The 17,678-nt window shown below is 43.5% G+C and overlaps 1 protein-coding gene across 11 annotated transcripts in view; it reads left to right on the top strand.

The window, feature by feature from the left end:
- Positions 1-17,678, top strand: part of TBC1D5 (TBC1 domain family member 5) — a 536,700-nt gene that overhangs the window by 471,569 nt on the left and 47,453 nt on the right. For all 11 annotated transcript variants that reach the window (XM_089911191.1, XM_089911192.1, XM_089911189.1 and 8 more), the window contains one exon: positions 2,353-2,516. In XM_089911191.1, coding sequence (XP_089767317.1) covers positions 2,353-2,516 — 164 coding nt within the window. The remainder of the gene's footprint in view (positions 1-2,352; positions 2,517-17,678) is intronic.

Raw genomic sequence — 17,678 nt, 5'->3', positions numbered from 1 at the left:
AAATCTGTTATTTTTTTTTGTAAAGGCAATTTTCACATTTAGTCTGTTTACAGTAAAAATGTATTTACGAATTAGTGGCATAATTTTAAAAAGAGGAAATAAATAGGTGGTTCCTGAGGTCTTTTTCAGCTCCAGCGTTCTAGGACCCTCTACCAGTGAGCTTGTCGCCATGCAGCATAGCCCAGGGAAGTTATGCCCTAGAGCCTGCAGGTGGGTGGGAGACAGACAGAGGCAGAGGAGGGAAGAAGGGAAGGTGTGGGGGACTTAGACAGTCTAGACCCTGAAGTCAACATCAGATGCTTCTATGGCCTGCGACTCTGCTGCCCCTCCTTTCCCAACCTCAAGACCGCCTCTGTCCTCCTCAGGGCTCAGCTCTGACATCACCCACTGCAGGTTGGATTCTCCAGGAAGCAGACCCTGAGACGGAGTTAGAAGTACACAAGGCTTACAGGGGACTAACATCTGTGAAAGGAAAAGGGGAGGGGCTGGAACTAAGAAGGGGGGTGTCATCAGACTGCGATGCAGACCTCGCGGAGGTCTCTGGAGGCTCAGCAGGAAGCCTTGAGGCTGAGTTCCTAGTAGAAGAGCCCTGTGTCGTCAGGTGGAAATGGGTCGGCCCTTTACTGCTGGTCGCTGACTGACAGTCACGTGTGAAAACTGACTTTATAAAAGTAACAGCTTTATTGAGGTATAATTCATATGCCATCAAATTTACTTTTCTTTAAGTGTATCATTCAGTGGTTTTTAGCATATTCACAGAGATGCTCACCTCATACCACTATCTAACACTTGGAGTTAAACTTGACCCTTCTCATTCCTTCTCATTCCTGGATTCGTCAGTAAATCTCATCAGTTTTGTATAGAATCTGACCTCTTCTCACCACCAAGCTGTGATCATTCTGCTGACTTGGATTTTTGCAATGGCAAAAATTGTTTCCCCTCTTTTTTTGCTCTCTGCCAACCCTAAACTGTTCCCAATGCAGCAGTCAGAGGGATCCTTTTAAAATTAAGTCAAATCATGTCACTCTCCTGCTCAAGTCCTCTAGCAGCTTCTACTGGCTTCGCTTCTCAGAGGAAAAGTCATCAAAATTGTCTACAATTCCTCACCTGACGTGATGCCCCCAGGCCCCATCTGCTCCCCCCATTCTTAGCTTTAGCCACACTGGCCACTCTGCTGTTCTTCAGAACCACTAAGGTCCTGCTTGGGGCCTTGGTACTTGCTGTCCCTTCATATTGTCTGCAAAGCTGGTATTTTACCTTCTTCAAGTTTTTGCCCAGATGTCCTGCACCTCATTTCTCAGTGACACCTTCCCTGACCATCCTATTTCAAACTGCACACCTTCCTCCGACACTGACAATCCCCTTTCCTGCTTTCTTTTTCCCCACGGTGTTTACTACCATCTAAAATCATATATATTTTATGAATGTATGTGTCTGTCTCCCCTCACTAGAAACTGAATGCCTTGAGGGATGGGAGTTTAGATGGCTCAGTTTCCAGTCTCCCTGCCCCGCTAAGTGCCTGATACTTACTAGGCGCTCAGTTACTATGGGTGAATGAATGAATAACTGAATGCACACCAGGTGCTGCGCTAGGTCCTTAAATCCTCATAACAACCTTCCGGAAATGTCCCCATCGTATACGTGAGACCTGCGTGGGTCTGGCCGCAGCCAATTCTGTTCACCTATCTTCTGCGCCGTGCTGCCCTCCCAGCAGGCCTTCCTAGAGCCCTTGCTCCTGTCTAAGGGAGCTTTGTGGCTCCAGAACCTCTCAGTGCAAAAGGCACTGCAGGGAGTCACAGATGCACCCACTCTGATGTGGGGACCAGTCTTGGATGTAGCCCTTGAGCCAGCACCTTGTCCCATTTCCAGATGCTTCTACTATGGCCTGGGGGTAGCAGTGTATCTGTTCTGCAATTATTGAAAAGGAAAGGGGTGCTTTTGAAAAACTGGTGAAGGATTTAGGGGGTTTTTTTGATATATATTAATAATATAATGTGCCATATAATTGTTTCTGGCTTCTGTTATTAAGGATGATTCTATTAGTGGGGGAAAATCCAGTCATTTCACCTGTGATTTCTGAAAATTGGATTTTTTCGTTTTTTGATATGCATACCACACTTGGACCAGTGTAGTTTAAATAACGCGCAGAAAACTATAGCACTACTTCATTGTTTTAAAAAATCGACAGCTATTCTGATACATAAAAATACATGCGTCTTAACACTCCACAGTGTCATCATGTTGACAGTGTGAATAAAGAAGTATTCTAATTGATCATTTATTAAAAGCAGTAAATTCAGTAGCAGTGAAAGAGTCTGGTGTCTCATTATTGCTACTTAATTTTTCTTACAGGACAAAGCTCTAAAAACATCCGTTCATCTCCAAGCATTGAGAGTTTGCCTGGAGGAAGAGAGTTCACTGGCTCCCCACCTTCATCTGCTACTAAAAAGGATTCCTTTTTCAGCAACATCTCCCGTTCACGCTCACACAGCAAAACTATGGGCAGAAAAGAATCTGTAAGTATTTTAAGGACGGTTTTCTTTTTATCCTACATTTTCCTCTAGAATGCTGCATTTGTGAAAGCCTCTCTTCGTGCCTAGTTTTATAAAGTTCTTAAAATTTTTATGGACTAAAATGAACTATTTCATCAGAAGTATTTTTATTATTATAATTTAGTAATATTTTAACGCTCTGATCTATATTACACTGGGTGGGGGTGAGGGGAAGTAGCATCAATTAAAATAAGTTGAAACCCACATCTTCATCCTTTTTTTCCTCTACAAATGCCTTTGTCAAAGCCTGTACTGTCTTCTAAAATGCTAAGAAATAGCATTATACCAAACCATAGAATAAGACACTTAAACCAAGCTGTTTTTTTCAGTTTTAAGTATTTCTTGAAAATGAAAAACAGCTATTTTACCAATTGTTTTAAAAAGTTATACAGATTACCTTTAAATTATGGTGTATTGATAGCTGCTGTCTAAGATCCTTTGTATACATTACTCAAAAGGACACAGCTAATGCATATCAACTACAATACTTAAAAAATCTCATTGTTTCTGAAAAAATGTTTAAGTCACCTTCACAAGAGATAAAACATTTAGTCACACTTTATAGCTATTTCAACCCAGTATTCTAATATGAAGAATTCATCTGCCCACTGGAAGAGGCTGTAAATGCAAGGTCTTACAGCCAAGGACTAGCTGTTGCTGAAACAGTGCTAAGATGGAGGGGTGGGCTGTACAACCTTTGAGGGATAATTATTTAAGGTACATAGGCCAGATAACAGCATCGTATCTATCTGCGTGACTGTATGACACTCAGCTTCCTGGTGCTTCCGCCACCTCATCTGCAAGTTAAACAACATACTTTGCCCTCTGAAGGGAAGAGTTCACCACATACTCTCTCGGGGCGCTTTCCACGTGTAGGAACCGTGCTTCTCTAATTTGTAGAAGAGCAGAGTGGAACTTCCATTTGCAAATGGCAGCTTTAATGCAAGCAGTTAGCTCTGCTGCCTCCTAAACTCCACTCCAGGAACAGTTAAGTTCATTTCAGATAAACCCTAGAGGAATAAGGAAACAGGAGAGACCATAGCCGCTAGCTTTTTGTTACTTGGAAAGCAGATGTTAATTGGAAGCTAACTTAGCGGCCTAAGAAAGCTGTGCATGCTAAGCCAGCAGTAGGGAAAAACCAAGAAGCAACCTGAGTGAGATGGTAAAACCCTCTAGAAGCTCAGGAACTGGAAACGGGGTGAAGGTGGAGCTGAAGACATGAGGACTGGTTAGAAGTTTCTTCAAAAAGCGGATAGATTCCCATCCTCACTCTGGCAGAAGACTGGAGGTTTAATTCTCTGGGAAGTGCGAAACAGAATGTCTCTGGACTGAGAGAGATCAGGAATATTCGAGTACGAGACCACCCTCCTGGAAAAGGGTGTTGAATATATTTAAATACTGAATTGAGATCCCCAGGCCCCACCCCACTTGCTTCCCAGAACACCAGTAAGTATGTCCCTTCAGGCAGGAGATTGGAAGGGTTTTCTCTAGGCAGAAGTCACAAATTTAAAAAACCTTAGGGGTTCTCCAGGGAAATAGCCAGTTCACTTTACAGTGAACTCAACCATCACAGGCCCATCTAAGCACAGAAATTTCTCTTAACTTGTAGTTCACACTATTTTATATGAACAAGACAGGCAAGAATCACCAGATACTAGAGGAGAGCATCTAATAGTGACAGACAGGCAGAAACAAATAGATAAAAAGCAACTGGGAAGAAACAAGTCTTTGCAGGAGAACGCTTCAGAAAAAAATATTCATCCAGAGAATAACAACAACAACAAAAGCTATTGGAAATTAAAAGATGACATCTGAAATGTAAAACTCAATAGAATAGTTGGAAGATAAAATGGAGGAAACCTCCCCAGAAAATAGGATACAAGACAGAAATGGAAGGTAAGAGAAATAAATATAATAAATAAAAAAAAATTAGAGAACCAGCCCAGGAGGTTCAAAATCTAAAAAAAACAGGAGTTGCAGAAAGAGGGAACAGAGAAAGTGACAGGAAGGGAATAATCAAAAATATAATTCAGTTAGTTTTTCCACTAATGAAAGACCTGAGTTTTCAGATTGAAAAAGGTCATAGAAGGTCCCACGTGAATAAAAACAAACCCACACCCAGATACACCACCGAAAAGGCTCAGAACCCTGGGAACAGAGATATCCTACAAACATGTAGAGTTGGGGAAAAATAAAGATTTCCAACAAAGGGTGAGGAATTACAATAGCTACAAATTTCACATGGCAACACCAGAAGTAAGACAATGGAGGAGAAATTCCTTCAAAGTTCTGAGGGGAAATTACTTCCAGCCTAGATTCAGTCCCTAGCTAAGCTAATTATGTGTGAGGGCCACTTTCAGACATTCAAGATTCAAAAAATGTATTCACATGCGCCCATTCTCAGAATCCACTGGAGGATGTGCTCTACAAAAATGAGGACAGGTACCAAGGATAAAGAATACATGAGAACAGAAAATAGAGCAACCAGAGTGAGACAAAAGGATTCCTCAGAAGGGTAATGCAGGGAATCCCGGAGTATACAAAGCATGACTGTTTAGCAGATCCAAAGAGCAGCAGCCAGCCCGGACTGGAGCAACTCAAAAGGTTCCAGACAGTTTTCTCTAAAAAGACGAAATTGGAAGAATGACTCGTATATTTGGACAAATCGAGAAATTTACACAGCTACAGGTGAGTTTAGGTTTGAATTAGTGATAACTTTTTAAAAATGAAGCCATTAAAACACAGGACAGCTATATGCCAATAAAAATGAAAAAAACAAAAAACACAGGACAAGGTAACTCCAAAGAAAAACCAAGGGTGTATAGGAAAACACAGAAAGGTATTGATAAACCCTGTCACTGAGCCAGGCCTGGAATTTACATAAACATTATGATGTAAGTCTGTTGACTGTTAATGGTGATAAAAATCCATTGAGAAAGGTGGGTGGGGAACTGTGTTTGCTTGGGGAGGGGAAGGGGTAGGTGGTGGTCAGAAGAGCCGCATCTTCATCTTCTTTCCTGGAAAATCAGCGAATAATACTCTAGAAAAATCAAGAGGTGGCAATATAAGCTAGAGCTATAAAGGTGAGAAAAAAAGCACGCGTAAAAGAGTTGAAAGTGGTTGCTAGAGCAGGAAGCAGAGGGTGGGGCTGTGTGAACTGCTTTTCATAAGAAGCCTCGTAGAACCATTGGACTCTTTTCAGCGTTACATATGTAACTCAGATTAAAAATAATAACTAAAAATCTCAACTAAAATAGGATGTATTGGCATAATAAATTAGTAGAGGAGCTGTCTGCCTGTACAAAGAGCATGTCTCTGAAGAACCAGAGTAAGGAATAACAAGTGAGAAAGCAGACGGAGACAGGTCTGATTTGCGTTCTGTCCTCTTCTGGTGCCATGTGGGTTAGCCTACAGCACCAACTAATTACTTTTCTTTATGGTGCTACTGTAACTTAAAGCTGAGCAAAAATAGAAACAGCGTACGTAGACCTGCTGTGAACCCAGAAACAGAATGCCCAACTCTTATTCAAAATTTAGTGTATTGCCTAAGTTGTGGGAAGTAAGTAGACAGAACTTTTCAAGAGAAAGTGCACAGTTTTCCGAGTTACAGGTTATTATTTTAGGAAATAATTTATCGTGGTCAGTGCTCTTTGCCACATCATTCCAGTTCTGCGCCACTCTGGGCACTGGATGGGATTGCACCCCCACCCCCACCCCCCCGTCCCCTGGGACCCGTTGGAGCTGTGTGGCCTGTTGTGTCCCGTGAGTTGGGAACGGCAGTGGCAGGCATGTGTTGCCACTGCAGGGTTTTCCACAGCCCTCTCCTTCCTTCTGGCACGGTGAGCAGAACCCACGTGTCAGCCCATGATAGACGTGGAGCCTGAGTGAGAAACAAGCCTTTATTGAGTTAAGCTGAGATTGTTGCTTTGCACAGCGTAATGCACAGTTGGAAATGTTCAGGCCCAGAGCTGAGATTCATCCTCCCATGGGACCACCAGAGTGGTCCCGGTGGCACCAGAGCCTGTGACGAGGCATCGACCATCCTTGCGCCCACTTTGCTTTCATTTCCAGCCCCATTTAGTGTGATACAGGGGTTTTCCATGTCCTTAGAAAAGTTCAAGGTAATTTTTCATTAACATCATCATCATCACCAGTTTCTCACGCAGCAGGTGGCCAGAAACTGAAGAAAGGACATCTGTTGCTTTGGGTCCCTAGTGCCTTAAACTGTATGATGCCTTTCAGATTTCAAGACTCAGCTGATCTTTTAAAGTATCCCGGGGTCAAGAAATGGTTGATGTCAGTTAACAAAAGGCTGAAATAGCAGTTGAAAACAGACATTAAAACAAAAGTAACCGGGCTTCCCTGGTGGCGCAGTGGTTGAGAGTCCACCTGCCGATGCAGGGGACATGGGTTCGTGCCCTGGTCCGGGAAGATCCCACATGCCGCGGAGCGGCTGCGCCCGTGAGCCATGGCCGCTGAGCCTGCGTGTCTGGAGCCTGTGCTCCGCAACGGGAGAGGCCACAACAGTGAGAGACCTGCGTACTGCAAAAAAAAAACCAAAAACAAACAAACAACAACAAAAAAAGTAACCTAGTAAGTCGCTATCAACCTAAAAGTGGTGAAATCTGCTTATAATGTGTCTAATCTTATCATTGAGAAACAATTTTTTTCAACATCAATATAGGTATGATGTATTTTGGATAAGAATCACGTATTAGGTCATAGAACTTATTTCCTCTCACTGTTGCCTTTTATGGATCATAGAAAGGCTTTCTGTAATCCACAGGCTACCTTTTTTAAATGAAGGTGTATCACATTTACTCCGGGTAATGCCCCCGATCTGGTTGTATAATAGAAGAACACAAAACTCAGCTAAGACTATAGAGAGGTAACAAATTAAGCTTTGTGCGATGTGTTTATAAAAGACACTGTTTTCTGAAATGCAAGCAAATGAAATGAAATGCAAGGAAGTTTTAAGAATTGACCTTACTTCTTTATCAGTGGTAGTATTGTTTTGAGGATTGGTATTTATTCATGAAGATGATTTTCCCTCTGCTTTGTTTCCCAAAAGAGTCTTTAGGGCTCACCTAATTCCATCCAGGTTTTAATCAAGCTCTGATTTTTCAGTCTTGAGGAAGTTGGCAATTTTGATACTTAAGTTTTCATGCTTTATTTCACATAGTAATATAAATGACATCCAGTACTTAGTTTTCTAGAAATCTATTTTAGTTGGTCATTCATCTGACTGCTAAATAAATTTTAACTTGTTTTAGCATCATTAGTCATGTTCTATGATTGTTGCCAAGTCGTTTTCCGAGAATATATTTGCTAAGGTTAAAGATAGGGACTATAAGAAAGACTCTAAAATTGATTTGTGTAGGTGAATGAGTTCTAATCTTTAAGCACATTAGCCAACTAAACGACCTTTTCTGAATTCCTGATGAACTGCAAGACATTATGCTATGCTTTGTGATATTTACATACCAATCTCCAAAGATCTAAACTTATAAATGGTTCAGAATCCTCTCTAAACCACAGGAAATCAAAATTATCTGAGCTGAAAGTCCCTGCATAAGACAGAGTGTGTAATGAACTACCCACCACCTGCGGATTCGCAGCACCACTGGGGGTGCCACCCTGTGTCTTTGTGACCCCCGCACGCACTCATCTTTCTCCTACAGTAGTTTGAACATATGCCTTTGTCATACTAATAGGATTTATTTTTATAGTATTCATTGATCTCTCCTTTATCACAACAAATACCTGATCACATCATCTCAGGTCTTGTTCTAGTAATTGGAATTCAAGACGTATCCATATAAGACATATGAGAGCAGTGCCAATGAAGGTGCTTACAGTGAAATTGGGGAGGGGAGAACACATCAAAAGTTAAGTAATAATTACACTAAATAAAAATATAACTCATCGGCAGGAGAGGCATAAGATGGTTTAATGCTATCCAACAGTAAAGACAGTAACTAATATGGATTCAAAAGATAGACCACCATGGGCTTTATTGGTCCAGACAAGCTTCGTGTGAGAGATTAGACTTGAACCACAGACATATTTCTTCTTCCACCAACTGCAACCATTGTTTTCCCTCATGAAGACCCCGAGACTTCCTAGGAGAGACGGTGGGGGGTGGATATTGAACAGGCGGTCAGCAGAGCCTGCCATAGCTGTTCTCTCCTCCCTCACGTCCTCTGACAGAGTGTAAGATAGTTGGGCTTATATCAAGTTGCTTTTGGTAAGAGTAAGAGAAATTACCGTCTCAAATGAGGAAGTTTGTTGCTTATTATCTAAAATAACAAGAGTCCCGAGAGAGGCAGGTGTGGAGTTGGATGATTCAGCACTGGGGTCACCAACTTTCCATTCGGCCACCTCAGTGTGTTGGCTTTGTCCTCAACGCGCTCCCGGTCCTGCCATTTTTCTCAAGAAGGCTGCCACAGAACCCAGCAGGTGTCCTGTCACCCCTACCCCCTCACACGCACACAGCGTCTTCTAGGGAAGTCTGTTTGGAAGTTCCCCGGCAGGCTTTCCCTCCCGTCTCATCGGTTGGGCAGAATTAAATCCCATGCCCACTGTAAACCCAGTCAGCCAGGGGAAAGGTTTAGAGAAGTCCACGGCGGTGGGGAAAGGTGGTAGGAGCGGGTGACCAGACACTTTGATGGACCAATTATCCCTGAAGTATTAATTGCCGAAACGGTTCATCTAATCCTTCCCTAAAACATTTACGTTTGAAAAGAGCCAGTTCTGTTGTATCAGTGATGTTTTAGTTGTAGATTTTCAGGCAGCTTGAGTTGGACTGGTAGTTGGAAGAGGGAAATTGAGCAGTGGCCTTCCCAGTAGGTCAGAATTTTCCTGGCTATATGATTTTTCTCTTCAGTCAGTGATGTATACTTCCTAAGAAGGTATATTATGTGGAAAGTATTGATTATAATGGATTTTTTATGGGCTTCTGCATGGAATTGAAAACTGGCATCTAGAGTGTATCTAATTACAGGACTTTTTTCAAATAATATATAATTGTAATCTCTCATTTAATCAGTAATACTAATGATAACTGGATTAAAATACAGTCCTATTGAAAATACATTCCTATTTAAGATAGTTTATTGAAATGAATAGATATAAAATGAATTTATCAGTTTTTCTGGCTTCTTTTTTAAGTCTCACGATAGGGATTTTAATTTAAGGCCAAAATGAACTCAGATAGTTGATCCATGATATTTAGTTGTCATTTGGTGTCATATGAATCGTGCTCACATACCAAACAAGTCTTTCTGCCAGTGTGTCAGCTCGGGGTCAGGGAAGATGGACCATATCTTTGTAGGAGTGTCCCATCCTTCTCTCTCTCTCTTCTTGCCTTACCCAGTCCACGTAATATCATTGCAAAGAAATGTGAACGTCAGGGGGAACGTCATAAAGAACGCTCTGTTGTCGACAGCTTATAGGATGACAATATTAATTTAACTTCCGTTAAACAGGTTTTATAACCAACTTTTAACATCTTTATGCATCAATAAATTTATTTTTAACCAAAACATCTGAGGAGCCTCTGAAAACAGAACGACAGGGAGTGGAGTGCTGAACCTTGACTCAATGCCCATTTTAGGGCAGTGAAGATGTTGCCCTTTGGGGTTGAATGAGATGCTTGTCCCCTCGTGCTGGGCCTCTTCCCCCATCATTTGTCTTCAGCCCCATAATCTCCATAAAATGCCAAGATGCCAGACCAGACCATGCTGATCACTGCCCCAGAGGCAGAAACAATGGTTTGGGGAGAGCTCAAGTGAAGCAATTAGAAATATTTAGAATCCCTGGCCAGAAATTCCTGTGGGTTTGAATTATCCCGAATTAAATGTGTCATTGATAGCATTTGCTTCCTTCCAATGGCCTTTCTTGAAACTTGACATTTATTTCACCTTTTAATTCCACGTTACCTTAGGGACAGTAATTTGTGCCCCGAAGTGCACATGTGCATGGCAGGGAAGGAAGTGAGGGCTTCCCATTGTCCCGTGCAGATGGCAGTCAGCCAAGGCCAGAGGCCAAACTGAGGAGACTGTTGGGTGGTCCTCCTTTTCTGCCTCCATGGCACCCCCAGCGCCTCCTACCCAGCGCCATCCTGCTTTTAAGTCTTCTAACCCTAACATCTCATCATTTATCCTTTGAAACACCTATGTTTACTTTTCCAGGATGCTGTGTTTTTAATCCACTAGGCTTTACTCCCACAAAGAATGGCTTTGCTCCTGTCGTAGGAACTCTAGGCCTACTGAGCCAAGGCGCAGGGGAATCTTTGTCAGGCGGCCTGCCCCTTGCCTTGAAACCTTCAGGCCGAGTCACGCCTTTCTGGTTGCTCCTTGTGCCAGAGCTGCTGTACCCAGAGGGTCAGTCAGAGGCCTGGGCGCCTTTTTCCTTCCCTCAGCCCTGCTATCTTCCCCCCAGTGTTTTGCTCCGAGTTGCCCATGTGTCAGGCATTCATGGATCGGTGTGAGTACTGGGAAGCTCACGCCTCCCGCAGGGGAGAAGGGAGCAGTGACAGGCATCGCCAGTGCAGCCTGGGCACTGCTCACGAGAGCCCCGGAGGGCAGGTGGGTGCCAAACCCAGCCTGGGCGAGGCTCACCAAGCAGCGAGGCTCACCAAGCAGCAAGCCTGAGTTGGGGGCCGTTTCTTTCTCTGCTCAAAGGTAGTATCCATTCCCCAAGTCCTGTATCCAAAGGAGTTTCCTAATTAACTTAAAAGCATGTCTGAGGTTAGTAAAGGCCCCAAGAGGGAGTTGCCATTGTTGGAAAGATTCAGAATCTTTCTGTACTGTGGCAGTGATGATTAAAAAAACATGGATGGTACCAGGAAAACCTGCTAGCAATGACACAAATAACTAATAATAAGATGAGAAAAGAAAAATAAAATTCATTTGACCATAAAAATAATAATAAACATAATCATTTACACAGAGAGTTCACCATTCATGCTTTATTAAGCCTCTTAATAAGCATGTCTGTCATTACAAATGCACCTGATTAACTGTCGTAACTTTGATTAGATTAGTAAACTTTGCTCATATACGCTTGACCTTCGTCTGAGGTGTTTGCTTGTGAGGTACAGCTGGTCACGAGCAACTTTTTAAAATATGTGAAAAAAACAACCACTAAGACGGCTCCCAGCCCTGACATTACAGTGTGGCCGAAGGATTTACAAAGCCTTGACTGTATGGATCACCAGAAGGTAATATAGTCCAGTTCCCAAGCTTCCTTTTTATCTAAGATGATGGCAAAGCCACTCCTCCTTTCCCTCAGAATCGTTACCAACTTAGTACAGTTCCGTCGATAGCCTCATCATTTCTAGTCAAAACGGCACGTTCCAAAGTTACCTAGGTCAGTTGATAGAAACTTTAACAGCAGTAACTCAAAGCATGATGATTGTAATAAGCCAAGAACAAATTAGCTTTATATTAAATTCTAAAAAGTTATGGGCTACCTTGGAAAATGAGAGAAAAGGGTAAAGAAGTGTTTCAGCTGGAAAAGTACTTATGAAAGGGGCCACTCCTCCCCCACCCCCATCATTTACTCGTAGACCCCTGACTAGACTGATTCCTGCTTTTCTTGGTCATATTTCCCAATTGTTTTTTCACCTTTGATGTTCTTACTGTTCTGCTTTAACACTTCTTTTACCTCGTTCCTTCGTCTGGAGCATATTCCTTTGCCATTTCATTTTGTTTAAGTCTCTATTTGTATTTTTATGTATATAGTAGGGGCTAGTTACATTTCTTGACCTTGCAGAAGTGGCCCTCTGTCGGGGATGTCCTGTTTCCCAGCAGTACGCTCCCCTTTCATCACCCAAGGACCAGGGACCAGCTGGTCCCAGGGTAGTGTCTGGCCTGCATTCGTGGACTCTGTCTGCAGGCTGCAGGATCACAGTTTTCTTGTTTCTGGTGTCTGCCCCCAGGTGGGTGAGGCTGGTCTAGAGGCCTGTGCAGGCTTCCTGGCAGGAGGAGCCAGTGCCTGCCCACTGGTGGGTGGAGCTGGTTCCTGGCCCTCTTGGGGGCAGGGCCGTGTCAAGGGGTGTGTTTAGAGGGGGCCGTGGGTTCAGGAGGACTTAGGCAGGCAGCCTGTCTCCTGATGCGTAGGGCTGTGTTCCCCCCTGTTGTTTGGCTTGAGGTGTCCCAGCACTGGAGCCCACAGGCTGTTGGCTGGAGCCAGGTCTTGGAACTAATGACCCAAGCAAGATGTCACCCTCCAGCGAGAGTCCACGAAGATGAATACTCCCCGATATATCTGCCACCAATTTTTATGCCCCCAGGTTGAGCCACAGCTGCCCCCCGCCTCCTCAAGAGACCCTCCGAGACCCTCACGTAGGTCTGGCCCAGGTTCCTGTGAAGTAACTGCTTTTGCCCTGGATCCCAGTGGGCACGAGACCTTGTGTGCGCCCTCCAAGAGTGGAGTCTCTGTTTCCCCCAGTCCTGTGGAGCTCCTGCAGTCAAGCCCCGCTGGCCTTCAAGGCCAGATGCTCTGGGGGTCCTCCTCCCGATGCGAGACCCCCAGGTAGAACTGTAAACAAGGTCATGAAAGTTTGCAACACCTACCTGAGTTCTTTCATGTGTCCCCTCTGATATCTCAAGGATTCCACTAACAGGGAAGTGGAAAGAACTGGCAAAGTGATATCATTAACCTGCCCACATACACACGTACCCCCCCACCGCACAGTCCAGAAGACGGCGGGGGTCCCAACATGCAGAATTACGCCCCAATCAGTCTAGAATAAACTCTGAGAAATGCTGCCACATCGCTTAGCATCAGGGTGTGCTCAGTCTACACTCTAGGTAGTCTTCTGGGTCTGGAGCATATTTGTATACTCCACATGCATCTCTTACTCATCCATCATGGTATAAAGATACATATTCTGTGAAACATCAAGAACAATACTTTGGAAAATGAAATTGAAGAAAAAAAGAATGAAACCAGCAAGGAAACACTAGGTAATAATGCTAACATTTACAGAAATCTTAAATTCATCCCTAGACAACAATCAAACTTTAATCTCATCCAGCTAGACTATTAATAGCTATTTACTGCCCGGGATGAATGAATGTTGAGTTTTTTCTCAGTGTCTATAATCAAATTCACCCATCCGTAGGCTCTGTTATGACTAAACTCCATTTTGATACCCTTGATGAAAGTCTCCAAATTAGGTTTGAAGGTTGGGTCAGCACAAGATTTTTTTTTCCCCTGTCAAATAAATGAGCAGGCCTGATTCTTTTGCCGGGAACTGAGATTTAAATTTATGAGATGGACTGATCAAATGTAAAGACTGTTTCAATCATGGACCTTGCATTTCATTCCAAAGAGAGTGTCATTATTTAGGATGCTTTGAGCTGACTATAATGGAAATCCTGACTCAAACCTGATTCAAATAGTAAAGAAAATTATTAGCTCAAAAAAGTCCGAAGACCTGCTCATTCCTGGCTTCACATCAGAATCAACTGGAGAGCTTAAAAAAATTCTGGTAACAGAAGTACTGAATCAGAATCTTTTGGGTGGGGCTTGGGTCCTGGTCATTGTTAAAAGCTTCCCAGGGCTTCCCTGGTGGCGCAGTGGTTGAGAGTCCGCCTGCCGATGCAGGGGACACGGGTTTGTGCCCCCGTCCGGGAGGATCCCGTGTGCCGCGGAGCGGCTGGGCCCGTGAGCCATGGCCGCTGGGCCTGTGCGTCCGGAGCCTGTGCTCCGCAACGGGAGAGGCCACAACGGTGAGAGGCCCGCGTACAGCAAAAAAAAAAAAAAGCTTCCCAGCTTGTTCAAATGTACAGTCAAGGTTTGGAGCTGATGATTTAGAAACTCATCAGCATCTTCAAGGGCCCCAGTTCCTTGCACCTCTCTGCCTAGCCCTGCTCAGAGCAGGCCCTTCCTCAGGTTAGAAGCAAGAAAAGGAGAGAGACCAACCATGTCTTCCTGCGGCTCTGGATTGGGGTGGCCTCCCCTTAGGGGAGGCTCCTGGCTGCAGGACCCTCTTGCGGAGGAAGGGGTGGAGTGAACACGGGGGGCACCAGCGTCCTCGCTGCTCCCGCGCGGAGTTAGAGTTCAGTCAGCCCTGCCGCGTGCCGCCGTGATCTCCAGACCGAAGCTTTTATGCAAACAGTTACCTCTGTGGGAAAATATATCAGTTTGATTGTCACGAGTGTATTGATCTTCAAATGAACAGGCATCTTCGCAACGGTCAGTTTTGCTGGAGGCAGTTTACACGTCCCCCCCAAATCACCAGGCTGTACAAGATCATTAAAAACCACCGGACTCATGGGGAAGATGGGATTGGGGAACGACATTAAAAAACTTCATCAGTGACACATGAAGTAGGAACCTAGTTGGTTTGACACATGTTAAAATGATTACGAAATAAAGAAATACCGCAATAAATATGACCCTTTACCTTGAAAAACACCTGCTACTTGGTTGGAGAAGTGAACATCATCGGAAAGGTCGCAGCTTATGAGTTACAGTGAAGTAACGGAAGGAGAATTCTCCGGAATCTGACAGATTTGGGTTACGGGTGCAGCTTGTCACACACACCGTGAACCCAGGTCGCTGGCAGATGTGTGAGGTGTGCACATGAATGCATTCTGTGTATTCCTGCGTGTCTGGGTCCAGCCTCGCGCAGTTGTCTGCATTCACCCAGTGTTTCTTGTGGATGCAACTGTGCATAAGCAAACATGGGATTCACGCTGTGCTCCGTTGTTCCCTAATCCATCGATCTCGTTGGAACAAGTTCACATTTTCAAAACAAGCATCATAACAGAACTGACTCTACTCTGGGTGTGACGTGCAGCTTCTGATTTTGGTTGGGTTGGGGAAAGGAAGTTATAGAAAGATTACACTTTCTGTATTAATTTTTTGTTCCCAGTTCAGTAACTGAGTTCTCAGTTCTCGGTTCAATAACAGTACCCTGCTAATCAGAACTTTTAGAATAAGTCCATTTTGATAATGGCCACATACATCCCTAGTATTTATAACATCGGCTTTCTCGCTGTGAATGCCTGAGTCCCCATCAGAATTCTGCAGAGGCTCCTTCTTCCCCAGGATAAATCTTGAGGCACAGCCTGCAGGGCCCTTGATACTCTCACCGTGTCCAGCATTACAGTGAGCGCCTCCCTCCAAATCCCCAGCCTTTTAGGAATGCACAGCTGTTTCGTACCTCCAATCAAGCACGCTGTCTCACACCTCTGTGCTACTTTGCTCCACTGTCTTTTCTGACCAAAATGATTCATGTGGCCCCAAAACTCCTAGAGTTCCTTCCAGTCTCTGCCCAAGCACCTCGTGTCCCATGGAGCCTTCCCTGCCACCCTCTGGAAGCTTTAAGCACTTTCAGGAGGTAGCTGTGGTCCCACTGAAGCTACCCATTCTGGAGTCCCTCCCCTAATCTACGGAAGCAGCATCTAAAGATGAGGCATGTCCTAGGTTATCTGCAGTTGCTTCCTTTGCTTTCACTGTCTGAGAACTGCTTGTATTTAGTTTATAAGGCTTTTCCAGGCACTTGTCTCTATCACAGTATCTCCTGAGCCAGATATTGTGTCTGGCACTCAGTAAATGTTTGGGAATGAATGAAGGCTGTTGAGGGTTTTTTCCTGCTGCACAAGGATTCAGACACATTAGGCTTTCCTCTGGCCTATTCTAGAACCTGAAAAGTCACCTCATTTCCCAGTGGCATTCACCAACCACATATGAAAAATAGCAAGAGTTGTTGGTATCTAGTGAAAATGGGGTTTTTATAAATTAGTTTAAGGGACAAAAATTTTTTAAGTGTGATAGATATATAAATAAGCCAGTAATTTAGAGAATTATTTCCTTCTCACATTTTTTTTTTTTATTCCAGAAGTCTCAGAACTGGTAATGTTTGTGTTAATCAAAGCTGTTCCAACACTTGGTTTCCTTTTACCAATTATAACTTAAAGTACTTCGTAAACCATGCGTGATCCTCAACTTGGATTTTTGTAGGGTGCCATTTTTTGTTTGTCTCTAATGGGACATCAGGGGGTCAGTAGCCCAGAGCATTGTGGTACAGGGGTGCACATTTCATCCTCACACAGGTCAGTTAGCCTTGCGGTAAAGAAGCAGTGTTGGCTGAGGCCCTTCTGTCTGGGTCAACCATTGTGCAGACGCCTACTTTGGTGCCAGAAACAGCAAGGGAGAGCACGCAGATGGTTCTACCCAGACAGCAACTCCATGAGAAGGCCGGCTGGAGGCCTCCGTGCTGGCTGGGTGGTTTCATTAGTTGGTCTGATCACGGGTAAGTGGAGAGGGGAAAACCCTTGGTAAATAAAGTAACATCTGTGCTAATAGGCATGGTGGAGGAGAGAACCATTCTGGTTTACAAAAGATCGGTCAGGTTGCCTAATTATAAAAATACAACATGAAGGCGATAGCCTAAAAGCCCAAAAGATGGGGACATTCCCCGCAAATGCCATTTAGTTAGCCTGTCAAACACAATCCCTTCTAGGAGAGAGCCTTTTTTTTTCCAGTTAAAATGTTCAGAAGACCGGCAATTGCCTTAACAACTGAGCTTAACATTTCTATACCTTTTGAATTTTTAAAGGCTAGGAAGTTCCTAAGACAAGCCATACGCATATGATGATTTTCTTAAAAGAGCAGTAACAGGATTTTTGCAAATAGAAGGTTTATAACTATGCGAGTAAGGTTTTATTCTTCCACTGATTATACCCTGTGTGAGGTTGTCCTAGTTAAAGATTTTATTTTAATTTCCAGTATGTTTTTTCAGGACTGTACATTTATTCCATTTACTTTAAAATCTATAGTACATGATCCAGTTATTTGTCACTATTCTTTTCTATTTACTCTATTTATTGTGTTTTTGTAAACAACCTCTAGAAAGGCAAAGTTAGATTAAAATAGCTCATAATGCTGAAATGGTAATAGACAGAAAAGCATATTTCTAAATGCTCAATGTATTTAACAGTTATTACTTTTTATGATTATTATTAAAATATCTTCAGAAAATCAGGGATGAATTTAAATACCATAGATAATGACATGCTCTACCATTTTCTTTTTATTGCATTTACGTTTGAAAAGCATCCTTTATTCTCGGATATACTTAAACACAGCCTCTGTTTATTGAAAGTT

This window comes from Delphinapterus leucas, chromosome 4, assembly GCF_059928025.1.
Source record: "Delphinapterus leucas isolate spDelLeu-1000000601 "Yukka" chromosome 4, BTC_Dleu_Yukka2, whole genome shotgun sequence".
Taxonomy (NCBI): domain Eukaryota; kingdom Metazoa; phylum Chordata; class Mammalia; order Artiodactyla; family Monodontidae; genus Delphinapterus; species Delphinapterus leucas.
The sequence above is the reverse complement of the archived record's forward strand: the minus strand, read 5'-3'. Positions and strand labels throughout refer to the sequence as shown.